At 40.2% G+C, this 27,465-nt stretch overlaps 1 protein-coding gene and 1 long non-coding RNA gene across 7 annotated transcripts in view; one reads left to right on the top strand and one right to left on the bottom strand.

The window, feature by feature from the left end:
* Positions 1–27,465, bottom strand: part of cep85l (centrosomal protein 85, like) — a 239,013-nt gene that overhangs the window by 40,661 nt on the left and 170,887 nt on the right. For all 6 annotated transcript variants that reach the window (XM_055635754.1, XM_055635751.1, XM_055635753.1 and 3 more), the window contains one exon: positions 5,454–5,584. In XM_055635754.1, coding sequence (XP_055491729.1) covers positions 5,454–5,584 — 131 coding nt within the window. The remainder of the gene's footprint in view (positions 1–5,453; positions 5,585–27,465) is intronic.
* On the top strand, positions 7,362–19,205 carry LOC129697312 (uncharacterized). The gene is made up of 2 exons (XR_008723489.1): positions 7,362–9,117; positions 19,003–19,205. It is a non-coding gene; the product is annotated as an uncharacterized LOC129697312 (long non-coding RNA).

The following is a 27,465-nucleotide window of genomic DNA, read 5'->3' as shown; positions in this document are numbered from 1 at the left end:
TGTGGACCAAAGAGCCTGTTCCTGTGCTGTATTGACTATGTTATATTTACTTAGAGCAATGCAATATTAGAATACACATTTTCAGCTTTATATTCCTGTGAACAGATTGACTCTGCTTACTGACACGAGCGAAAAATGTATTCCCGTTAACATTGTCGTTAAATATATGTTTTAGGTAAATTATAACGATTTGATTATGTAATTTTGATAATATGCAGACGTAAAGCTTGAAAGACTAAACAGTTTAGCAATGGGAAGTATTTAGAAGCAGAGAATTGGTTATGTTATTTTGGTTATAATACTATTCATGAAGAATTTACTTCTTTATTCTACCATGAACATAGTTTAGAATTCATCATAATCCATTAAAGGACAACTTATATTTTTAATGGAATGGAATAAATTCAACAAAATTGAAAATGCAGTCTCCATATTCACATTTAAAATTCTCAAGAAAATCACAGGAGCCATATATTCATTAAAATGTAGATAAAGTGGAACTCTGCTCAGCAGCACACGTTAAGATGAATATAATATCTAATAATAAGGGGGTTCAATGGTACTTCATCATCTTTCTCGTGATGTTTTATGTCTTCTACCATACTATTATATCCCTGAATTCCCTCCCTAAGCCTCCACCTTCATTCTCTTTTTCTCCCTCACAATAATTTTTGTAAAATTGCCTCTGACCAATCTGTCTTAATATTTCTTCACATTGCTCCACTTCAGTTATGGATTGCTACTGATCCAGTTAAATGCAGAGAAAACGAATAGCATAGAGTAAGGGTGCCAACTGTCCCACACATACGTGGGGACCGTACAGGCAATAAAAAAAATTGGGGACTGTGGATTCGGGGCAAACACAGCACTTATACTAAACACATAGAATTTTTCATAAACATCACGGGCATTCTATGTTTGATAGATCACTTTGCAGATGCTATTGTTCCATAACAAACACATCAGTCATTTTACATGTTTCCTAAATGGAAACAGTGATTTTTTAATTAAAAATAATTCATTGGCAGTGAATCACAGAGGTGCTATGTAAATGCTAGTTCTTTCCATCAACGATCATAAATAACAATGAGTGAGATGGGATTTTTAAACATGTTTTTATTTTCTGAAAACGATTTTCTTTGACTGGAGGGAAAACTCACTTTGTGCTAAGGGTTCTTTATTGTCAATTGAAAAAGCAAACTTGATTTCAGTTTGACATCTCAGGTGGCAAATGTGTAAGCAATGCCATTGCTTTCCAATTGTAAAGACTTTTGAAAAACATGCATTATGTTCACCTGGTGCTGAACTTGGTTGAACAGAACTCTTAAAGTAATATTCGTGTCTTTACATTGTTCAGCAACTCTCAAAGTCAATGCTACGTTGTTGTGAAGTTCCTCATGCAGAAGTGCTTCCAATAAAACCAATTGATACAGTGAGTGCACACATTGTATTTCAACTCAGTGCAAAATATTTACTGATCTTCACATGATGGAACATTATTGAGGTAATCAAGATGCACTTCCTGCAGTTAGCCCTTGATTCTGGTGTGCTGCCTAAGTTGCTAAGTGGTTTTTTGGCGTTCCTCACATTTCTTACACTGACAAATTGCCTGTTTACTAACCTACCTAATATATTCAACAATAAAGTATAATAGCTTCACTTGATTTAAGGCTCTGTAATTTAATTTAAATCAATTTTGAAGTGTTGTTACAATGTGGCAGTAAAAACAAATTACAGAGAGCAAAGGTGTGACCTTCGACTATAAAGGGCAGATCTGTTCATTAACATGAAGTTCAGAGTGAGATTTGTTCTGCTCCACCTGCACAGGGAAATTATGGCGACTGATAACTTTAAATTATGATTGCTGATGGCCTTATAGCTGGTGGTGTTGCTCTACTGTCTGAATTTCCTACCAATTTATAAATGTTTTACAACAAAACAGCTCAAACTGGATTATATATGATAAAAGAGCATTTTTCAAATTTTAAGCATCACAATTTAACATTTCATAGAAATTGGGTACTAAACTAGATTTGTGCCACAAGAGAGTTAGATTTGGAAATTCAGACATGAATGGATGCTTTTTCTTAGCACTGCAAATCAGATTTTTTCCTTAGAATTATTGCAAATCCTTCCAAGTCAAATCATGCCTCTCTGGAAATTTAACTGAGAATTTCTGTTGTCATTCCATCCTTATACATCCTTTTCACATAAGTCACAGTCCCATATTCCCTATGTAACGCTTCTTGAATTCTTTTTGGGACCTTCCATGAGAGCATCAGTCACAATGCAACTCTCATTTGAGAGCTGATTGCAGTTGAGCCATGTTGTTTCTCATCCTCAATGTTCTGATATCAACCAAACGCCAAACAGCTGAGACATTAAACACTATGAATCCTCATGAATGGTTAGTGCAAGCTTGCCAGCAAGTCATCTTTCCTACCAATTTCATCTGATCTGGATCTGATCTTGCGCAGTGATTAAAATAAAACTCACCCACCCTCGTCAATTACATTATTTTAAAGAACTTTCAGCGTGTGAAAGAGGTGTTGTTTCCAATGACTTTTCCCTGCTCCCATATTCTCATTTTCAATTCTTGGATAATACACTTTCAACTAATTTCTTTCCCCAGACAGCACTGTTAAGTATTAGCTCAATTACACCTCCTCCAGACCTAACCTTTGTTTCTTTCCTTGTCACATTCTTACCCCCATTTTCCTTTTACCATCAATCCTTTAACCATTGAATCCCTGTCACAGCACTTGCTTAAATACTGCAACATCTTTATTTCCAGTTGAGCTAAAATAATAGCCCTGAAATATCAATTATATTTTCAATTTCCTCAAAAGCCATAGACCTGATGGATATTTCCCACACTTTGTTTTTAATCTTGACTTCCAGCATCCACAGTATTTTGCATTGAAAACAGATTCTGCACATAACAACACCAACCATGACATGGAATAGGGAAACAAAGGAAATGTTTGAAAGAGGCGCTAGGTTGTAGTTTACTGATGTAAGCTAAAGCATTAAAAACAGAAAGTAAATTGTACAAATCTTATATAATGATTAATCTTCTCCACTTTGAACGCTGCAGTCATGATTAATGCTGAAAATATATTTCATAGTGACAAGTAAATTAGGCTGAAGAATAAAACTACATTGATTTCGACTCAAAAAAAACAAAAATCCTTTCTTACATCAGTGGTTCATTTTAAAGACTGGTACACTTGTGCTTATATTAAAATGTATTTAAAAATGAAATGTTATCACTCTTTTATGTACCAAGAATGATGGATATAATCATCAACTTACTGAATTTAATGCTTCTCATCCAGGCAAACACAAACAGCAAGTATATTGAAAAGTATTCAGTAATGAGTTTAAAGGAAGCCAAGACGTTGTGACATATTGCAAAAAAAAACCTTTTGCTACATCTGTCTCCCTGGGAGGTGACTGTGTTATTTAGATCATAATGGCATCTGCAAACAGTTGATATTTAAGACAATGGTGGTAGAGGGATTGTGAAGATGAAAATCATATCCAAATGACAACGTCGATTCTATGATTGGGTGTCAAATATTTCAAGAATATAGCCTAACCTATGTAGAAGCCTGTCTGTGAAATGCTCTGGGGTTTGATTTACATTCAAGAAATTCCAATCTGCTTCATGATTTGCAATGGCCATTGTAAAAGAGATCTAATTCCAAGATTTAAACCCTTTGCATTTTTGTATCCGTGTTTCTTGTTGTGAGCCACCCTTATTTACCACTTCATCATTTTCCAGGTATCCAACAAACATTTTCTTACTGGGAATTTTATTCCACACAAACTACAAAAATATTCCCCTCCCATTATAACAAAATTCCAACTCCCGGCCTACATTGTGTTCCCATCCTCCAGCACTATTTAGATCAGTTTACATCCCATTATTGTGTAGGCTCAGATATTTAGGCTATAGCCATTATACTGCACCATTTGTCATAGTAGTGCAAGTCACTGCACTTCAAGATAATTAATGATGCACAAAAAAATTAAGCTAATTGAGAGACAGCATTGCTGCACATATCAGGACATTGATGCATTCTCACTGATGCATTTCTTGGTGCTTGTAATGTTTGTACCAAAGGGAGAACAGGATGATTGAGGAACCAAGGAGATTACAATAATTGAAGCAATCTTCCGTCTCCTCTATGTTTGTGATCTCATTAGTGCAGGATTTTTTCTCACAAATAAACATGATTTTCTGTTCCCATTGTGCCATCCTTGTTGTGAATGATCGCATGATGCTTCATTATCTCATGATGAAGCTGATATGTTCTGATTAAATTCAGTCATAAAATATTTAAGTGATGCATGTGTGCCTTAGGGAAGCGGATAGATACAGATAATCACTCAAACATCATCAAATTGGTTGGGAATAAATAGATGATAGAGTAAATTAAACACTAAGTAATAAGCAATCTCTATAGATTGTACCCCTGCAACAGTAGCCAGAATAAATAGATTTTTTACAACAAAAGCTTGCTTACTAGATGAGTATTTTTATTCAATTTGTCAATATTTACAATATTTAGCTAAATTGGAAATGCATTGGAATAGATTTCCAACGTCATCTAGCTTTACAATTGACATTCATTTTCGCCATCAGTTCTTAGAAATGATTTAATATGATATTTCCAAACCATAAGAAATAATTTATTGTGAATGACATGAGGCATAGGATGAAGTTCTGAAGGGGAAGGTGAAATATTAGTTGCAATCATTTCAAGCAGAGAAAGGTGAAACTATGAATTTCACTGCCAGACAGATTATCATGGGAGAAATTGGGTAAGAAATTGAACTGGGGAAGAATAGCAAACATATTTTGTTTCTGAACAATGCAGCTTTTACTTGGTTCTGAACATATTTTTCTATGAATTATAATATCCCGTCTCCCATCAAACCAATGCATAACCTTTTTTTCAGTTTACTAATCATGCTTCTACCTTTATTCATGTTTACGATGATGTTAGTTGAATTCCTCCCACCCCCACCACTTCCCTTTTCCCCACTCACACCTCCTCGTCAGAATCTTGACAATTCAAAACTAAGCATTGTTTTATTTGTGGGACACAATGATACATCACTTTAAAGTTCAAGAATGTAATTACTATCTGACAATTTGCAGACCAGTTCAATAAAGTTAAAGCCAACTCATGGCAGTTAACAAAAGAAAGGTACAATGTTGCAACTCATCACGTTTAGCTATGTAGGATACAGAGCTGTAATAAAAAAACAATTAATTTGGACCATTTCCCTAAAATATATCAATACTCCAGCAGGATTATCGGAGATTAACATTTTCCAATCAGCATGATTTTCCTTTAGCGAAAAGGTTAGCAAAACAAAAGATTTCCCCATTGCATACAAAACAAGTAAACAAAGAACCACAGAAAATTTCCTTTTGTTACCTTTCAATAATTATGTCCTTTTTCCTTAGTAAACTCTCCTTTATCTGTAACTGTGCATCCTTTTGACTTGGGTCTTGGTCTAATTGTGTGGGGAAGACCATTGAAACCTGTAATGGTGGCTTATTGTGCATCTGAAGAAGAAAATGAAAAAAGGTGCCTTTAATAAAAAATATTGGTATAAACTGTTGATATTGAATACAATCACAACATAATCAAATAGAGAATGATTGATAACATGAAAAGTTTATTTTTCTGAGAAACAAAATGCTTAATAATATTAATCTAGATAATCATTATTTTCAGTATAGATGCACCATCATGTTTTAATTTGCAGCCCCTCTGTGTGTGTGTACATATATATATATATGTACACACACACACACACACACACACACACACACACACACACACACACACACACACACACACACACACACACACACACATATATATATATACACACAGTGCATTCAGAAAGTATTCAGACCCCTTCACTTTTTCCTCATTTTGTTACGTTACAGCCTCAGTCTAAAATGGATTAAATTCTCTTTTTTTTTATCATCAATCTACAAACAATATCCCATAATAAATTTTGCAGTAATTAAAAATAAATAACTGAAATATCACATTTACATAAGTATTCAGACCTTTTACTCAGTACTTTGTTGAGGCACCTTTGGCAGCGATTACAACCTCAAGTCTTCTTGGGTATGACGCGACAAGCTTGACACACCTGTATTTGGGTAAATTTTCCCATTCATCTCTGCAGATCCTCTCAAGTACAGTCAGGTTGGATGGGAAACGTCAAAGTATAGCTATTTTCAGGTCCCTCCAGAGATGTTTGATCGGGTTCAAGTCTGGGCTCTGGCTGGGCCACACAAGGACCTTCACAGACTTGTCAAGTAGCGACTCCTGTGTTGTCTTGGCTGTGTGCTTAGGGTCATTGTCCTGTTGGAAGGTGAACCTCCACCCCAGTCTGAGGTCCAGAATGCTCTGGAGCAGGTTTTCATCAAGGATCTCTCTGTACTTTGCCCCGTTCATCTTTCCCTCAATCCTGACTAGTCTCCCAGTTCCTGCCGCTGAAAAACATACCCACAGCATGATGCCGCCACCACCATGCTTCACCGTAGGTATGGTATTGGCCAGGTGATGAGTGGTGCCTGGTTTCAGTTATTTATTTTTAATTACTTTGCAATCATTTTTAAACACCTTTCGCTTCCTCATTCTGGGGTATTATGTGTAGAATGACGATCAAATTTTTTAAAATCCATTTAAAAAGAAGGCTGTAACGTAACAAAATGTGGAACAATGAAGGGGTCTGAATACTTTCTGAATGCACTGTATAAATCCAGAATATCATTTTTTACAGTTTGGATTTTTCATGCTGAACCCCTAGCTTTGAAGATTCATATAGTGCGCTATATAGTACCTCTGTCCTTCTAAAAGTTTGGCGCCCAATATTATTCACTATAAAATGTAATTTACTCTGCAGTTTTTTGCTATATAAACAATTTAAGGCATGTAATAGAGGTTTTAATAACTTATGAATCTCAGACATCTATATATAACTAAAAGTCTCATCTTGACCACTTCCTGCCTGCGCTGTATGTTGATTTTAGAAAAAAACAATGTCCATACTAGCCCTCTGGAGACCAATCCATTTGGCCCACAACACCCATACCAGCACTCCAGAAAGCCCCCCCCCCCCCCCCGGCCAACAATATTGGAATTGGTGGAGAGGTGGAATATTGCGTTGGGGGACCAGCCATCTTGTGTGAAAAAGGGACCCAATGGGTCCCACTTAGTCTAGCATTAATATAATATCAATGGGGATGGTTAGTGTGTGCGTGTGACACGCCGGTGGCCGCCCCCTCCCCCCACATCCGCGCGTTGAGGGGACGGGTCTCAACGGGTCCCACTTGGTCTAGTTTTGATTAAACTTGGTGTCTATCACTTTGTCATAATTTCACTCTCATTAAAAAGTGCTTCAAATTTGATCATCTGCCTTCAATCCCAAATAACAATGTTCAAATATCACAGCTCATTATCCAGCATTCTGCAATTCCCCTATTACAACACCCTTGATTTCACTGATTTTCTACCAACAATGTCTGTCCTCTAAATCTACTGGAAGCCCACAAAAGGTCATGTTAGTTACAAGAAGGCGAAAGAGTATACAATTTCAAAAACTACTAAACCACTCTGCTTGGCATGCATCACAAAAGGTCATAGTCATCATGTTGGTCTCCTCAGTGAAATCAGGACCCACAAAACCAGAGTAGAAGCAATTCTTATAGCACCTAAGAAGCTAATTTTCTTACAACATGGAGGAAAATGTACTAATTCCAAGAACCAAACCAAATGTGCATATTGCAACTGGTATAAAGCAGCTATACAAAAGTGAAGGTGACAATGATTGTCTCGACTCAAAGGGTATCATCCCAAAATGTCACCCATTCCTTCTATCCTGAGATGCTGTCTGTCCTGCTGAGTTACTCCAGCATCTTGTATTTATCTTCAATTATTATTTTATCCAAGTAGCAAGTTCAAGAGAAAAGCAGTATTGTTGCCATTAGATTCATGCATTTAGGAAGAAGTTAAATGTTTTGCAGCATTCATTTTTATGTAATCCCGTGCTTAAACAATTGTGAAGGATGACCAAAGTGTTGAAATGTGTCAATGATCTAACAGTAATGCAGACATCATATGAATAAAATAAAAATAAAGGGAATATAATAAACATTGCCATGTATTTGGCCAGCTGTGGAGATGAAATGGAAGGCAGAGACCTGAAATCAGACATGCAGGAACCACAAATTAACAATTCTAGATAATTGTAATTACCCAGTCCTGAGTTTAACACTGTTTTACTAAATCAAAAAAGTGAACCTCAAGTTGGCATTACAAATTCTATTTTTGCGCATCAATTATATTTTTTACCACCAATCTTCCAAATTCAAGCCTTCAATGTGATCCCTACATGCAGTACTTGTCTATGATCACAAGGTAGCGGTGTAACAAGGTAGTTCCTGCTTTGTGAAACAACAGAGTGCTTCAAGTCAGAGTGTTGCCAAAAGACACATAACAGGGTTTTAAAAACACTCTGAAATAAGGAGAGGGAGGGAACAAGTTTTTGGGGAAATTCCATGGGTGTGCATTTTGGCAATTCAAGGATAGAGATCAGCACAGTAATCTCAGGTTGTTGTTGGCGACTCATTGGTTATAGTAACAGGGAGGGATACGACCACAAAGGAATTGAAAACAATGAAGGCAATTTTAAGTGAAAATCAACAAGAACTGCAGATGATGGTCATCTAAAATACAAACAGAAAACACCAGCCTTACTCAACAGCTCATGTAACATCGATTGGACGAGAAACAGAATTAACATTTCAGGTCGAACAAACGCTTATCTGATAAAGTGTCTTCAACTTGGATCAGACTCTTTCTCTTCCCACAGATGAGACCTGACTTGCTGAAAATTTTGTAGCACTCTGTTTTTAATTAAGACAGTTTTAAAAATAATCATATTGCCTGACCTAGTTTCATTACAGGTCCGTGATAGACACAAAATGTTGGAGTAACTCAGCAGGACATGCAGCGTCTCTGGAGAGAAGGAATGGGTGACGTTTCAGGATGAGACCCTTCCTCAGACTCATTACAGGTCTGTCAGCACAGGGATTATTTAAGTTGGAAAGCAGCCATAAGGCTTATGAGGAGTTCAAGCTGATGTGTTGTTGAGGATGAAAAGCCAGCCAGGACAACAAACTGTTAGTTGCCTAGGCCCCTCCATTATGTTATTACTGGGTTATACAAGGTCGATTTCTGAATTACATCACTTTGTGACAGATGCTGGTTTATACTGAAGAGAGACATAAAATGCTGGAGTAACTCAGCGGGTCAGGCAGCATCTTTAGAGAAAAGGAATTGGTGAGGTTTTGGGTCGGAACCCTTCTTCAAAACTTAATTACTTTGGTGGGTAGTTTTCTAACCTTCCTTACTCTGACCATTGTGGCCCTGTATTATACCCACGCATTAGTACTCAGCTATGCCCATTATTCTGTTCCTTCACCAGCCCAATGCCCAGCACTGTGCAGAAAGAAATACTGCCACAATATATTTCTGTCTTCATCAACAGACTTTGAAAATCCTTGGTAGACAAAATTGCTAGAGAAACTCAGCGGGTGAGGCAGCATCTATGGAGCGAAGTAAATAGGCAACGTTTCGGATCGAGACCCTTCTTCAGACTGATGTGAGGGTGTGGGGGGGCAGGAAGAAGAAAGGAAGAGGTGGAGACTGGGCTGAGGGAGAGCTGAGAAGAGGAGGAAAAAGCAGGGACGAGCTAAAATTAGAAAAGTCAATGTTCATACCGCTAGGGTGTAAACTACCCAAGCGAAATATGAGGTGCTGCTCCTCCAATTTACGGTGGGTCTCACTCTGGCCATGGAGGGGGCCCAGGACAGAAAGGTCGGATTCGGAATGGGAGGAGGAGTTGAAGTGCTGAGCCACCGGGAGATCAGATTGGTTATTGCGAACCGAGCGGAGGTGTTAGGCGAAGCAAGTCTACACTTGGTCTCACCGATGTAGAGCAGCTGACACCTAGAGCAGCAGATGCAATAGATGAGGTTGGATGAGGTGTAGGTGAACCTGCCACACCTAGAAAAACGGCTTGGATCCTTGAATGGAGTCAAGGGGGGAGGTAAAGCGACAAGTGTAGCATTTCCTGCGGTTGCAAGGGAAAGTGCCCGAAGAAGGGGTGGCTTGGGTGGGAAGGGACGAATTAACCAGGGAGTTATGGAGGGAGCGGTCTCTGCGGAAAGCAGACAGGGGAGGAGATGGGGGATGTGGCCGAGGTGGGATCCCGTTGGAAGTGGTGAAAATGTCGGAGGATTATTTGCTTTATGTGATGGCTGGTAGGGTGGAAGATGAGAACAAGGGAGACTCTGCCCTTGTTACGAGTGGGGGGGGATGGGGAGTGAGAGCAGAGTCACGGGGTATAGAAGAGACCCTAGTGAGAGCCTCGTCTATAGTAGAAGAGGGGAACCTTGAGAATCCTTGATTAGTTATCTCAGGTGAAGGGCTGATCTTTATTTAATTCTCTCGGGTAAATGTTATTTCTGAGTTTAATTAATTTTGCTGATGGGTAAGCACTTGAGAATTTATAACTGCAAAACTTGACTTTTCTTGTGCTGTATTTGTAATTGCATATTGCTAGCTGAACAATGGCTAGCTGAACATATTGCTAACTGAGCTCGTTGAAAGGAAACAGCTAACAGTATCAATTAAACTCTTAGATTGAATGCTATATCTGAGATATTTAAGAAATTCTGAAATAAAAAACAGCCAGTATACTGTCACTCAATCTGTATGTTTAATTTATTTTTCCTTAATCGAATTTTTTGACTTCACCTTTTCATATTCCCTGTCTTCCCATTCCTGGCCATCTCCTGCCAGTCTCTGTGACAATCTCCTCACTATACGCTAACTTCTCGCCACTAATCCATCTTTCACCCCTGCTCCTATTTCTCTCTGCTTTTTCTCACACACCCATAAAATATATTGTTTAAAACATAGAAACATAGAAAATAGGTGCAGGTGTAGGCCATTGGGCCCTTTGAGCCTGCACCGCCATTCGATATGATCATGGCTGATCATTCAACTCAGTATCCCATCCCCTGCCTTCTCTCCATACCCCCTGATCCCTTTAGCCACAAGGGCCACATCTAACCCCCTCTTAAATATAGCCAATGAACTGGCCTCAACTACCTTCTGTGGCAGAGAATTCCACAGATTCACCACTCTCTGTGTAAAAAATGATTTTCTCATCTCGGTCCTAAAAGACTTCCCCCTTATCCTTAAACTGTGACCCCTAGTTCTGGACTTCCCCAACATCGGGAATAATCTTCCTGCATCTAGCCTGTCCAACCCCTTAAGAATTTTGTAAGTTTTTATAAGATCCCCCCTCAATCGTCTGAATTCCAACGTGTACAAGCCGAGTCTATCCAGTTTTTCTTCATATGAAAGTCCTGCCATCCCAGGAATCAGTCCGGTGAACCTTCTCTGCACTCCCTCTATGGCAAGAATGTATTTCCTCAAATTATGATCTTCTTGAATTTTTTGAAGAGGTTACTAGGGAAATTGACGAGGGTAAAGCAGTGGATGTTGTCTATATGGACTTTAGTAAGGCCTTTGACAAGGTTCCTCATGGAAGGTTGGTTAAGAAGGTTCAACTGTTGGGTATAAATGCAGGAATAGCAAGATGGATTCAACAGTGGCTGAATGGGAGAAGCCAGAGGGTAATGGTGGGTGGCTGTTTATCGGGTTGGAGGCAGGTGACTAGTGGGGTGCCTCAGGGATCTGTGTTGGGTCCTTTGTTGTTTGTCATGTACATCAATGATCTGGATGAAGGTGTGGTAAATTGGATTAGTAAGTATGCAGATGATACCAAGATAGGGGGTGTTGTGGATAATGAAGAGGATTTCCAAAGTCTACAGAGTGATTTAGGCCATTTGGAAAAATGGGCTGAAAGATGGCAGATGGAGTTTAATGCTGATAAATGTGAGGTGCTACACCTTGGCAGGACAAATCAAAATAGGACGTACATGGTAAATGGTAGGGAATTGAAGAATACAGTTGAACAGAGGGATCTGGGTATAACCGTGCATAGTTCCTTGAAGGTGGAATCTCATATAGATAGGGTGGTAAAGAAAGCTTTTGGTATGCTAGCCTTTATAAATCAGAGCATTGAGTATAGAAGCTGGGATGTAATGTTAAAATTGTACAAGGCATTGGTGAGACCAAATCTGGAGTATGGTGTACAATTTTGGTCGCCCAATTATAGGAAGGATGTCAACAAAATAGAGAGAGTACAGAGGAGATTTACTAGAATGTTGCTTGGGTTTCAACAACTAAGTTACAGAGATAGGTTGAATAAGTTAGGTCTTTATTCTCTGGAGCGCAGAAGGTTAAAGGGGGACTTGATAGAGGTCTTTAAAATGATGAGAGGGATAGACAGAGTTGATGTGGACAAGCTTTTCCCTTTGAGAATAGGGAAGATTCAAACAAGAGGACATGACTTCAGAATTAAAGGACAGAAGTTTAGGGGTAATATGAGGGGGAACTTCTTTACTCAGAGAGTGGTAGCGGTGTGGAATGAGCTTCCAGTGGAAGTGGTGGAGGCAGGTTCATTGGTATCATTTAAAAATAAATTGGATAGGCATATGGATGAGAAGGGAATGGAGGGTTATGGTATGAGTGCAGGCAGGTGGGACTAAGGGAAAAAAAAGTTGTTCGGCACGGACTTGTAGGGCTGAGATGGCCTGTTTCCGTGCTGTAATTGTTATATGGTTATATGGTTATGAGACCAAAACTGTACGCAATACTCCAGGTGTGGTCTCACCAAGACCCTGTGCAACTGCAGTAGAACCTCCCTGCTCTTATACTCAAATCCTTTTGCTATGAATGCTAACATACCATTTGCTTTCTTCACTGCCTGCTGCACCTGCATTCCTACTTTCAATGACTGGTGTACCATGACACCCAGGTCTCGTTGCATCTCCCCTTTTCCTAATCGGCCACCATTCAGATAATAGTCTACTTTCCTGTTTTTGCCACCAAAGTGAATAACCACACATTTATGCACATTATACTGCATCTGCCATGCATTTGCCCACTCACCCAACCTATCCAAGTCACCTTGCAGCCTCCTAGCATCCTCCTCACAGCTAACACTGCCCCCCAGCTTCGTGTCATCCGCAAACTTGGGGATGTTGCATTCAATTCCTTCATCCAGATCATTAATATATATTGTAAATAGCTGGGGTCCCAGCACTGAGCCTTGCGGTACCCCACTAGTCACTGCCTGCCATTCTGAAAAGGACCCGTTTACTCCTACTCTTTGCTTCCTGTCTGCCAACCAGTTCTCTATCCACATCAATACTGAACCCCCAATACCGTGCTTTAGGTTTGCATACTAATCTCTTATGTGGGACCTTGTCGAAAGCCTTCTGAAAGTCCAGATATAACACATCCACTGGTTCTCCCTTATCCACTCTACTAGTTACATCCTCGAATAATTATATAAGATTCGTCAGACATGATTTACCTTTCATAAATCCATGCTGACTTTGCCCAATGAATTCACCACTTTCCAAATGTGCTGCTATCCCATCTTTAATAACTGACTCCAGAATTTTCCCCACCTCCGATATTAGACTAACTGGTCTGTAATTCCACGTTTTCTCTCTCCCTCTCTTTTTAAAAAGTGGGGTTACATTAGCTACCCTCCAGTCCTCAGGATCTACTCCAGAATCTAAAGAGTTTTGAAAAATTATCACTAATGCATCCACTATTTCTGGGGCTACTTCCTTAAGTACTCTGGGATGCAACTTATCTGGCCCTGGGGATTTATCGGCCTTTAATCCATTCAATTTAGCTAACACCACTTCCCGGCTAACCTGGATTTCACTCAGTTCCTCCATCTCATTTAACCCCCGGTCCCTTGCTATTTCCGGCAGATTGTTTATGTCTTCCTTAGTGAAGACAGAACCAAAGTAGTTATTCAATTGGTCTGCCGTATCCTTGTTCCCCATGATCAATTCGCCTGTTTCTGACTGCAAGGGACCTACATTTGTTTTAACTAATCTTTTCCTCTTCACATATCTATAAAACCTTTTGCAGTCAGTTTTTTTGTTCCCTGCCAGTTTTCTTTCATAATCTATTTTCCGTTTCCTAATTAAGCCTTTTATCCTCCTCTGCTGGACTGAATTTCTCCCAGTCCTCTGGTAGGCTGCTTGTTCCGGCTAATTTGTACGCTTCATCTTTTGTTTTGATACTATCCCTGATTTCCCTTGTTATCCACGGATGCACTACCTTCCCTGATTTATTATTTTGCCAAACTGGGATGAACACTTGTTGTAGTTCATCCATGCAGTTTTTAAATGCCTTCAATTGCATATCCACCGTCAACCCATTAAGAATCATTTGCCAGTCTATCTTGGCCAGTTCACGCCTCATACCCTCAAAGTCACCTTTCTTTAAGTTCAGGACCCTTGTTTCTGAATTAACCTGAACTTTCTGTCGCAACGGCAGCAGACAGTCAGGGTGGGCAGTAGGACATCAAAAACCATAGCCGTGAGCACTGGCTCACCCCAAGGCTGTGTCCTAAGCCCCCTTCTGTTTAGCCTGCTGACACACGACTGTACTGCCAGACTCAATAACAACTTCATCAACAAGTTCGCTGATGACACAACAGTGGTGGGTCTAATCAGTGACAATGATGAATCGGCGTACAGGATGGAGGTGGAGCTGCTCACAGGTTGGTGCAAATCCCACAACCTCATTCTTAACGTGGGAAAAACTAAGGAGATGGTGGTTGACTTCAGGAGGGCGGGGAAACAACACCATACACCTCTGCACATCGACGGAGCTGATGTGGAAAGGGTCAGCAGCATGAAGTTCTTAGGACTACATCTGTCTGATGACCTGACGTCCACGGCCAACACCACAGCTCTGGTCAAGAGAGCCCAGCAGCGACTTCACCCTCTCCGAAGACTACGTAAAGCAGGCCTCCCCACCACACACCTACGGACTTTTTATAGGGGGACTGTCGAGAGCACACTGACATACGGCATCACTTCCTGGTTCGGGAGCTGCAAGGCGTACGAACGGCACCAACTGGACAGGATAGTGAAGACCGCAAGCAGGATTATTGGTGCTCCACTCCCCTTCCTGCTGGACATATACAGGAAGAGATGTATCAACAGAGCCATCTCCATCTTCAAAGACCCTTACCACCCATCGCATGACATTTTCTCCATCCTCCCATCTGGGAAGAGGTACAGGAGCATTAGCTGCAAAACCAGCAGGATGCTCCTCAGCTTCTTCCCACAGGCTATAAGACTGTTAAACGGACTTTGTCCTCTGCCAAATATCGCGCACAAACCCCCACACTGCAGCAGAGCCACTGTTGTGCCGCTGCCGGTCGGAACGGCTGTTGAATGTTTAGTAGAGTGTTAAATTTGTTCATGACATGTATTTTTTATTTTTATTTCTATTTATTTTTTCATGTACACTGAATGGACACTGGTTGAGCAACGTTTTTTTGTTTCCTCTGGGTATGCGAATACTCAGGAAATGACAATAAAGATATACAATACAATACAATACAATGTCACTCTCCATCCTAATGAAGAACTCAACCATATTATGGTCACTCTTGCCCAAGGGGCCACGCACAACAAGACTGCTAACTAACCCTTTCTCATTACTCAATACCCAGTCTAGAATAGCCTGCTCTCTCGTTGGTCCTTCTACATGTTGGTTTAGAAAACTATCCCGTATACATTCCAAGAAATCCTCTTCCTCAGCACCCCTGCAATTTGATTCACCCAATCTATATGTAGATTGAAGTCACCCATTATAATTGTTTTACCTTTGTTGCACGCATTTCTAATTTCCTGTTTGATGCCATCCCCAACTCCACTACCACTGTTAGGTGGCCTGTACACACCTTTCACTAGCGTTTTCTGCCCCTTAGAGTTTCGCAGCTCTACCCATATCGATTCCACATCCTCCAAGCTAATGTTCTTCCTTTCTATTGCGTTAATCTCCTCTCTAACCAGCAACGCTACCCCGCCTCCTTTTCCTTTCTGTCTGTCTATCCCTCCTGAATATTGAATATCCCTGGATGTTCAGCTCCCAGCCTTGGTCACCCTGGAGCCATGTCTCCGTGATCCCAACTATATCATATTCATTAATAACTATCTGCACATTCAACTTATCCACCTTATTACGAATGCTCCTTGCATTAAGATACAAAGCCTTCAGGCTTGTCTTTACAACACTCTTACCCCTTATACAATTATGTTTAAAAGTGGCCCTGTTTGATTTTTGCCCTGGTTTTGTCTGCCTGCCACTTTTACTTTTCACCTTGCTACCTATTGCTTCTACCCTCATTTTACGCCCCGCTGCCTCTCTGCTCTTGCACCCATCCCCCTGCCACATTAGTTTAAATCCTGCCCGACAGCACTAGCAAACATCCCCCCCAAGGACATTGGATCCATTCCAGCCCAGGTGCAGACCCTCCTGTTTGTACTGGTCCCACCTCCCCCAGAACTGGTTCCAATGCCCTAAAAATTTGAATCCCTCCCCCTTGCACCATTTTTCAAGCCACGTATTCATCTGCAATATCCTCCTATTTCTACTCTGACTGGCCCGTGGTACTGATAGTAATCCAGAGATTATTACCTTTGAGGTCCTACTTTTAAGTTTATCTCCTAGCTCCCTAAATTCACCTTGTAGGACCTCATCCCTTTTTTTACCTATATCGTTGGTGCCAATATGCACCACGACAACTGGCTGTTCACCCTCCCCCTCCAGAATGTTCTGCAGCCGTTCAGTGACATCCCTGACCCTTGCACCAGGGAGGCAACATACCATCCTGGAGTCTCGTTTGCGGCCGGCAGAAACACCTATCTATTCCCCTTACAATTGAATCCCCTATTACTATTGCCCTTCCACTCTTTTTTCTCCCCTCCTGTGCCGCAGAGCCACCCTTGGTGCCATGAACTTGGCTGCTGCTGCATTCCCCTGATGAGCCATCTCCCCCAACAGTATCCAAAATGGTATACCTGTTTAGGAGGGAGATGACCGCAGGGGACTCCTGCACTACCTGCCTACTGCTTTGCTGGCTATTGGCCACCCATTCCCTTTCTGTCCTCTTTCCTTTTACCTGCGGTGTGACCAACTCACTGTACGTGCTATTCACGACTTTCTCAGCATCGTGGATGCTCTAGTATGAATCCAGCCGCAGCTCCAACCGTTCAATGAGGTCTGCCAGGAGCTGCAGCTGGACACACTTCCTGCAAACATAGTCACCAGGGACACCGGCCATATCCCTGATCTCCCACATGTTGCAGGCTGAGCAAACCACGGGGCCAATCTCCACTGACATATCTTACTCCCAAATTAAATCAACTCCCTCACACTATAAAAATCTTTATCCTTTAAACTCTACCTTTACTAATAAATACTGTACCCTTAACTCACAGATCCCTTAACTCACAGAACCCTTAACTCACAGATCCCTTAACATGAAAGCAGAAATGTAAACCTGGGGTTGCACCCAATCAGCTGCTTCCTCTGGTCCTCTTCCACCAATCAGAGGCTTCCATCAGATTCCTTCTCTGGAAGTGAGATGGAATGCGGCAGATTTTGGTAACACCTCTTACCAACGGCTCCCCGGGCCTCTGTGAAGGTAAGCCCCACGCTCGATTTTTAAACTCACCGCCCAGGTAACTCCTCCTCTCACCAACGGCTCCCCGGGCCTCTGTCCGGGGAGCCGTTGGTAAGAGGATGTTACCAAAATCTGCAGCGTTCCATAAAACAATTAACTGCATCATTTAGCATATGGAAGTAGCTTGGGCGCTATGTTACAAATGGGAAATACGAAGGGCTGGAGGTTCCCTCAAAATAAAACAAAGAAAAGTAAGTTCCATGCTGTAGTGTAACTAAATATAGCTTGGCAGCTTTGTTCATTGTTGGATAGATGGGTAATATTGTAGCTGCACTGGAATGGGACGGCTTAAACCATGGATTGCCCTGGAGTCCCATGCTTTAACAATAGACCTGAGATGTTGTTGAGGCCCTTTACTGTATCCCGTATTACTTATGACCTTATGAACATCCACACCCCCTGAGAAAACAAAAAACTAATATGTGGCACTGAACATTTCTAAATTGTACATTGTTAGTTTTTCATGATAGAAGTCACATAGTTTTCAATACACCAGTGAAGCTTTTGATTCCCACACTGCAGAATTACATCACACAGGCTATTTTGGTACTTTGTTCTTTAATAATTTAAAACATTCATTTTGGTCAAAGTAACTACGAAAGAGCAAGGGGGTCAAATCATTTCAGAAATTATTAGAACTATTTGCTGTTGTCATCAGACCAATTTGGCTGAGCATTAAACTTTGAGTTACAAATCCAGTGCACCAACAGCACACTGCTCTATATTTGACTTTTGGAACATGACATTCCTCCAGTATGTAGTAAAGTTTACAAGCCACTGGGAAAAATAAAAGCACAAGCTTTTTGACGTCCTGGTTATCACACCAAAGGGCACCGTAATATATGGGCACAGATGCTCCTCGCTGGATATAATCTTTTGTTGAACACTTAAGAGAAAGCCGCAGACGTGCAAAGTAAATTTCCAGATAAAATTTGTCATTCAATTGGTATTTTGTTCAGATAAGCATTAAAAATCTCAAGAAACACAAGGGTCAATGAGAATACAGTGTATGTGGCAGAAACGAGATCAGAGGGCATTTAAAATCTGTCTAGTGCTTTAAATTTAGGGCTTCGGTGATGTGTGACAAGGTTGCTAAAATCAGAAGGTAGATTTAAATATCCTTTGGGAAAATGTGGTACAAAATATTTGAGGAAATTTATGAAATTTACATGTGTCATAGAGGGTAGCTATATGACTTATTCAACAAAAAATGAATGAAATATTTAAGCTCATGTTTCATTCTTCCCTTTCTAGAATTCTATCAAGTTGTCAGAAATGTTATGATGTTGATTTCTCAGATTACTCACATGGGTTTCTAAAAATGCTCTTGGCAATGAAGACCTGCATTGGGAATTTACAACCAAAATGTACTATTTACCATTTATGCTTGACAATTTATATGGCTGACAACAGCAATAAACGTTTTATGATTTCAATAAAAGCATATTAATATAACCATGGCTTTTGTAGAAATAGACTTTTTACAGGTTGGAAGAGTCTCAATAAATCCACTGAAGATAACTGGACACACTACAGTCAATAGTTAGCACCTTCAAATTAAACATCTGATGAAACTCTGTGCCAACACATGGTTTTAAATGCAATGTAATCTGCATTCAGTGAGAAAAATGGGAATATAAAAATTATTTATAAAGGCGCATTGATTGTCACATAAAGAGTATTAAAATAATCCTCTTTTGAAATGTTATGAATTGCCCAATCATTTTCTTTCCACATCTTCAAACTCATGGAATTTCTGTGAATTAACACTCGAGTCAACACTCATGGAATTTCTGTGAATTACTTGACTTTGGAGTTGCATCTTAAGTTACGGCTTAAAATTTGCCATTCTTAATGGAAAAACATTCAGGTTTTCCTAGCCAGGGACTGTTACTATACCTCAAGGTTCAACGGTTCAACCAGAGCATAATGAAGCTCTGCAGTAATGGCTGAAGGTGCTTACCACTTCCTAGGCAGCCACACATTGGCCTGATCAGTTACCTCTTGCTTCTTCGGTGGAGGAACCTGTGGTTCCCACATTGGCCTCATCACATCTCTGAACCTACAGAACTGGAGTGAAAGCTAGTCACCCTTGATCCTGAGGAACCACTTAAGAAGATGATTTGCCAACCACTTCTGCCAATGTATTGCCTGTTGTCAATAGTAGTTCATGGTTAAATTCATTAAGATTTCTGAGGAAATCAGCTGTAATGAAACATGTTAAACAGTTGTTCATTTTACACATGGAAATTCAAACAGGAAACTGGCAAGTCTCAGTTGTAAGCTTCTCATCCTTATCTTTCTATCTGCATGTGCCGAGCCTTCTGGTGGATGACATTCATCTCCAATAACTTCCAACACTGATCCATCAAATATCCCCAAATTGAAAAGTAAGATGATCTATCTATTACTGGATTAGAGCCACACTCCCAAGGATATTGTGAAAATTCTAAAATAATCTTGGATTATTAAGAAAACCAAACCTCTATGGAATGGACAGAACTTGAGAATACAAAGTCCTAATGCAGGATCCCAATCTATAATATTTTTTTTTCTCCACAGATGATGCTTGACCCAATCAGTTCCATGAACACTTTGTTTTTTGTAACACTTGGGATAACTTTAATATGGGACAAAGGAAATGGCTTCCTATGCATTCCCTGTTTAGTCAAATTGCTTAATTAATATCAACAATGCTGTCATCCTTCTTCGCTCAAGAGCTCTTCCACAATTTTGGGCAACAACATTCTCCTTCAAGGACGATCAAACAAAAAAGTATTGGAAAGTTATAGTTTCTATAAAAATGATCACACACAATATAAATGTAAAACATAAAGGAATTCACTGTTGGGAAGGAAAGAGCAACCGAGAGAAACATTCAAGCTCACGACAATAAGAGGAAAGGTACTAGCAGAAATGCATCAATTCATATTGGTCTGTGAGGAAATAAAATCAGTGAATCATGCCCAAATAAACAACATTAAATAAAACTCTTCTTTTGACTCAAAAAATTGGTTTGGTCTAAGAGGACTTTGTTACTGGACTGCACTGGTATTGATCTATCCACTGATTAATATCTGCATCTGAAGGTTGAAATTCTTGCAATTTATGCTGTGATCGCAGAAAAATTGATATATTAAATGGTAGATATGTATTTATTGCTAAATAACTAAAAATTATGGCCAATTGTCCTTCCAGGAGGTGCTCCAATTATAAAAACAAATTTATAATAACACATATCTTAGTGGAAACGTTACATTATTTGATGAAAATAAACTGTATGACAAAGTAAGATATTTGGCAACAGTCCTGCAGGAACATCCCTACAGAAATGCATTTCCACCTATAAAACCGTGATATAGGGTTTAGCTGTATGTAAAATGTGTATGGTTTTCCAGAAACACAACCCCACTGTAATGCAGGTGTTGCCTTTATTAGCCAAATGGGGAATGCAACAAAGATCATAAACTGGTTCCAAGGATGAGAGGTTTTGCCTATGAGGAGAGATTGAGTAGACGAGAACTGTTTGTCGAGAATTTAGGAACTCTTAGACACTTGGGCTTGTCAAGATATTTTACTGATTTTAAGGATGAATTTTCCCAGTTGCAGGTCTTGCACTTTTTGTATCTACATTTCCTCCATAGCCATAACACTATATTCTGTCCTCTACACTATCTGCCATTCTGATGCATGGTATGATCTGCCTGGGTAGCACACAAAACAAAATGTTTCGCTGTATCTTGGTACACATACCTGTAACAATACTAAACCAATGTCAATGTCAGGCTATTTGCAGGGACGTTATTTCCCTTGGCTGAGCAGTTCAGGGGACACAGTTTCAAAATAAGAGGGTAGATCATTTACTTCTAAGAGGAAGATAAACATTGCACTCAGAGGGTGGTGAATCTTTGAAATGTTCTACCCAGAAGGACCACAGGGATTCATTCTGATGGATAGGATAGGTTTCCAACATTAGGGAATTAAGGACTCTCAGGGAAGTGGCACTGAGCTAGAATACCAGCCATTATTGTAATGAAGTGGAGTGGGCTTGAAAGGCCAAATGCCTATTCCTATTCATGTTTTTGTGGCTGACTTTGTCTTCTGCTTTTGAAATTCGGGGCAAGGATCTAACACTCTACACTTTCAAATGATGGTTCAACACGACTAATCCAAGGATGAATTTTAAGGCAAAAGGTATTCACCTTTGGCCAATTGCTACTCGAACAATAGCTCATCGTTTTGGAGTGAGTTGAAAACCAGCAATGTCATTACAATAATTTTATCTGATTTTGCCCATAAGTAAGGAGAACTAACCACATTGATTTTTATTCTGCAACAGTACCATAAGAGAGGCACCAAGGAAGGGTAGTGTGGACCAACAATGAATTCATTCACTGGCTATCCAGGCTTAAGAAATGACTTGTTCCTATTAATAAAGGTAGAATGTACATGTTTATTTAGTGTGCAGAAGTTATCTGAAAACAGAACCATAGTTAGTGATACTGGACAAGTTAAAGCTTTAGTCAATTTTCTTTCCATTAAATAAATGATCACATAAACATGTTTTTTGTTTAATTCAGCGCAATCTCTGGCCAACATAACAAGTGAACAGATCATGTAAACAAATCTATAACACAGTGGTTGCCTGGCAGTACAAATTCTACAAATGGAAACATCCTGAAATGGTGCTTTATTGCCTGATGTTTTTTATTTAACTGCTCGTGTACAATGTATTGTCGAACTGGATTGAATCTTTTTACAAGCTCAGGTTATGGAGTGGCCAAAAATAGTAATACAACTTGAGAGCTATTTAAAGGTTGAGAAATAGGGATAGGAAAGAATTTAAAATCAGGACTTGATTTACATATGACAGTTGATATAAACCCAGGAAAAAGGCAAGTGCTGGTTCAGACTTTAATATTAATTTACTCCACTGCCTACACTGTTGCAACCTTTTGTATATTTAAACACGTTGTGTGCCCAAGGCCTGGAGAGAAATTTGTTTCTATGCAAAACAAACAAGGCATTGTTCACACTCTACACTCGTATCATAGTGGAAAGTGAATTAGAGTGGCACAGAATGAGCCTACTGTCTTCCTCGGAAAATGATGCCAAAGTCTAATTGCTGCCTTTTCAGAGACTTGCGTATTGTACCATTATTCCAAGAAACACTCCTGGATGGAAGCTGCATTTTAAGTCAGTGTAGTTGATAGTGAAAGCTAAAAGCTAATGCGTATATTCTTCATCTTGCTCTTTTGTCACATTAGTTTGGTGTAGTTTATTATTATCATGTGTATCGATATACAGTGAAAAGCTTTTTGTTGTGTGCTATCCAGTCAACGGAAATACTTTACATGACTATAATCAAGCTGTCCATAGCATATAGTTACACGATCAAGGGTATAACATTGAGTAGAAGATAAAGTCCGATAAGCCCATGAAAGTTCATTCAAAAGAGTCCAGTCATGTAGATGGGAGGTCAGGACCACGCTCTAGCTGGTGGGTACGGATTGGGAGTCGGAATAAATTAATTTCATATCCCTTCAGTTCCAGCGACGAGCTATTTATTTATTTATTTATTTATTAATCACATCCTTCCCATAGTGTGGAGATCCGAACCACACACAATGTTCCAGGTACCTTCTCACCAATGTCTTGTACAGCTGTAACATAATGTCCTAACACATGTACTCAGTGTCCCATCCAACAAAGGCAAACGTGCCCAATGCTTTCTTCACCACCCGGACGACTTTTTCACCACTTTCACGGAACAAAGTACTTGTATCCTCAAGGCCCTGTCCCACTTTCCCGAGTTACTCACAAACTCTCCCAAGTTTTCCCCTTGATTCTAATCCAGAGAATTACGGTAATAGCCGTCCGTAGGTACTCAGCGCTATATTTTAACTCGTGGACATTTTTCAACATGTTGAAAAAACGTCCCGACTTACCTGATGCCCCGAGTTCCTACGGCTGGCATTACGAGCCGCTACGAAACATCTATAGACCCCTACGGCCCCCTATAGACTCGCTACCGACATTACCCGACATTCCCCGAGTTCGAATCAAGGGGAAAACTCGGGAGAGTTTGTGAGTAACTCGGGAAAGTGGGACAGGGCCTTTAAGGTCTCTGTTTTACAACACAGCACTCCCCAGGGCCCTGTCATTTACTGTGTATTTGCCCTGCCCTGGCTTTACTTCCCAAAATACGTAACTTCACACTTTTCTGCATTAAATTGTATCTGCCATTCCTTTGCTCATGTTTCCAGTTATAAAGATCCTGTTGCAATATTCTTTACTGTTCACCACACTATCAATTTTGGTGTCATCCACAAACATTCTAATTATGTCACTTACCACCTCATAATATCGATGACAAACAACTGGGGACCCAGTGCAGTACCCTGCAGCACACCTCTGGTCACAAGCTTCTGGCATGGATAAAAACCCTCCACTACCCATTCTCCAACAAGGCAATTGGCTAGCTCACCCTGGATCCCATGTGATTTCAGGTTCTGGACAAATCTACAATGCAGGATGTTGTTAAAAGCATTACTTAAGTCCACATAGACAACATCTATCGTCTTATCCTCACAGTTCTCTTGATCACCTTTTCAAGAAACTCAATCAATTTCATGGGACTCGATTTCCCGAGCACATAGCCATGATGACTATTCCTATTTAAGATTCTACGGACATCTAGATTGACATTCTTCTTTCAACCAATAGCATCAATCTGGGACATAAATTGCTGGACCAAGTCAATGGGTCAGGCAACATCTTTGAAGAATGTGGATAGGCGATATTTTGAGTCAGGACCTTTCCACAGACCTGTCCAGAGATGCTGCATGACCGATTGAGTCACTTCAGCAATCTCTGTGTTTTTTGTATACCAGTATCTGCAGTTCCTCGTGGCAGCATTAGTTGGGATTGAGATCTGGAATAAATCAGCGATGATCATATTAAATGGCAGGACAGGCTTGTGGGATAAGGTTTCTATTGTGGCTATTATTTTATTGTATTCAGAATGACTCACTTGCAGTCATAGCTGTTATTTGGTGAATACACTATAAATATAACAACAGGCTTAAAAAGTAGTCAATTAGATGCGAAATACTTTGGAAAATGTGGTCATGATTTACACTCCATTACATGAATCCATTCATATAAAATTACCATTGTTTTTCCAATTTATTCAAAGGAAAAACCACAACATATTTTTAACTGGTAGGGACACACTTTATATAAATACTCCCCGCCAGTGTCTTTAATAGCAGCTAGCACACTTTCAATTTTCAACTTGCTAACTATTGCGAAGGAGACCCCTTCCACCCATGCAACGGACTGTTCCAGCCTCTACGGTCAGGCAAACGCCTCCGTTGCCATGCTGTGAGAACGGAGAGGTTGAGAAGGAGTTTCTTCCCAGAGGCCATTTGGACTGTAAACTCCTATCTCACCAGGGACTAACTTTACTGAACGTTTTTTCCTTCCGCCCACAATATGCATTTCGTTGTCTCTGTACTGTACACTGACAATGACAATTAAAATTGAATCTGAATCTGAATCTGGATATTTAATATGTAAAAGAATATGTGATTGTGTTTATAGTTTATTTGTTTGTTTGTTTGTTTGTCTTTTTGCACAAAGTCCACGCGCATTGCCACTTTTCATTTCACTGCACATCTTGTATGTGTATGTGACGAATACTAAACTTGACTTGACTTCCTCAGAGGTCATAGATATAATGGATAAACATACCAGGTAACAAGAAATCCTGAGCATGAAAGTGCCAGAAAGGAGAAGTGCCTGACAATTCTCAGGCACACAAAGGATGTGTTAGAAAAGTTTATCAGCAGGCCACAACAAGCTACTTAGTTTGTGAACTTTTACTGGAATCTCCAGGCTGAAAAGATTGGAGCCTGTCATTGATTGTTGCTTCTAAGGGGTAGTGTTTGAGATACATCATCACTGGTGGACAGCAAGATTGGGCTGAACCGATTAATGGTTGGGAGTATGGATGTGCAGGTTAGTAGCATGTGTTGGAGGATCCTAGAGACTGGGTAAGATGGGACTTTGCATTTGGCTCGTTACAGGATGTGTAAAGCAGCAGATTGAATTTGGGAGATGAGGTAAATCAGAGAGGTTGGTTCAGTGCGAGGGTGAGGTGATGAGGTTACCCACGGACTTAACCTGACAAAATTCCCAGTCTGCTACTGCATTGGGAAGATGAGGTTGTCCTGCAAGGGTGACCACTGATGGATAACTCCAGGACAATTATGTTGTTGTCCCCCCCCCCCCCCCCCCCCCCCCCCCCCCCCCCCCCCCCCCCCCCCCCCCCCCCCCCTGCCTGGTCAATATTCTGAGTGCCTCAGTGGGACCTGGAAGAGGTTGCTATCAGCTTTAATGCAGGAAACGTTGAACAGCAATAGAAAGAAGGAAAGCATTCTAATGTAGCAGCAAATTATTTTACATTTTACCAGTTTATGCTTGGGTAACAATGCACATTATTTTTGATGCTCTGACATGACTGAATAGCTGAACTGCATCAAATAGTGCAGCTAAACTCTTATTATTCACCTAATGGGCTAACATTCTGACCTGAAAGGTGAAACGCAAAGGCCAAATTAAACTTAGCATTTAAGGATGACCATTTTCTAGTTTATATTTGTGAACATTTATGGTCTGATGAATTAATCTGGTGCATTAACTTTCCATCTCTCTCTCCACAGATGCTATTAGGTTTTCTCTTCATATTAGAGAGTAAGTACCATAATTTAGCTGCATTTAACATTTAATATTGAACACAAATTGTATTTTATTGCAGAGACCCATATTATGTACACAATCCATCTTTATCCTAAGTCAGGTAGAGACTAGAACAATTTCAGTTCCATATTTTTGATTTTCTTAGGTGTACAGCCCGTGATACCCGAACATCACCTGACATTTGTACGGTGACATAGATGAAACGTGTTTCTTTTTGAAAGACCCAAGCAAAAGGAATATTGGGAGTAAATGTTATTAGTTCATGTCAGTCATTCCATTTTTCTGTGCCTTTCTAGACAATTTGCTGTGTTCCCCATGACCCAATTGTAACCTAGGAACCAGTTGCAGAAACACCAGCACAAGTCACGTCCTTAGGACACCCCATATTATTTGGCAGGTGTCCATATTTCCATGACGCTCAGTGATGAGTAAACAATTGTCCACTGATACATACTTGTGCAATTTCTGGCAAAAGGGTAGGAAAGGGACGTGCTTTTAGTAGCCCCTGGTGATACACACAATAGGCCGGATCTCAGGTTCGAAATAGAAGGCTGAAACTGTCCATTTGCCCTGCCAAGCCCAACAATAGCTTTGAGCAATGCTGACAATCATCAGCTTTCTGCTGGGGAATCGTCACTCAGGAGGTCATAAGGTCATAAGCGATAGGAGTAGAATTAGGCCATTCGGCCCATCAAGTCTACTCCACCATTCAATCATGGCATCTATCTCTCTCTCCTAACCCCATTCTCTTATCTTCTCCCCATAACCTCTGACACCCATACTAATCAAGAACCTGTGACATAGAATCTGTGACCCCATGATTTAAATGGTGATCGCAGGGCTGTGGATCGCAGGTCTCCCTTTCAAACACTGGACCCAGGTTTTCTTTCCTCTCTTTAAACTCATCTGGTTCCCACATTCTCTTGCAACTATGTTCTAGCACAGCTTTGAAAC

Source organism: Leucoraja erinacea, chromosome 5, assembly GCF_028641065.1.
Source record: "Leucoraja erinacea ecotype New England chromosome 5, Leri_hhj_1, whole genome shotgun sequence".
NCBI lineage: Eukaryota > Metazoa > Chordata > Chondrichthyes > Rajiformes > Rajidae > Leucoraja > Leucoraja erinaceus.
This window is presented reverse-complemented; position numbering and strand designations above follow the sequence as displayed.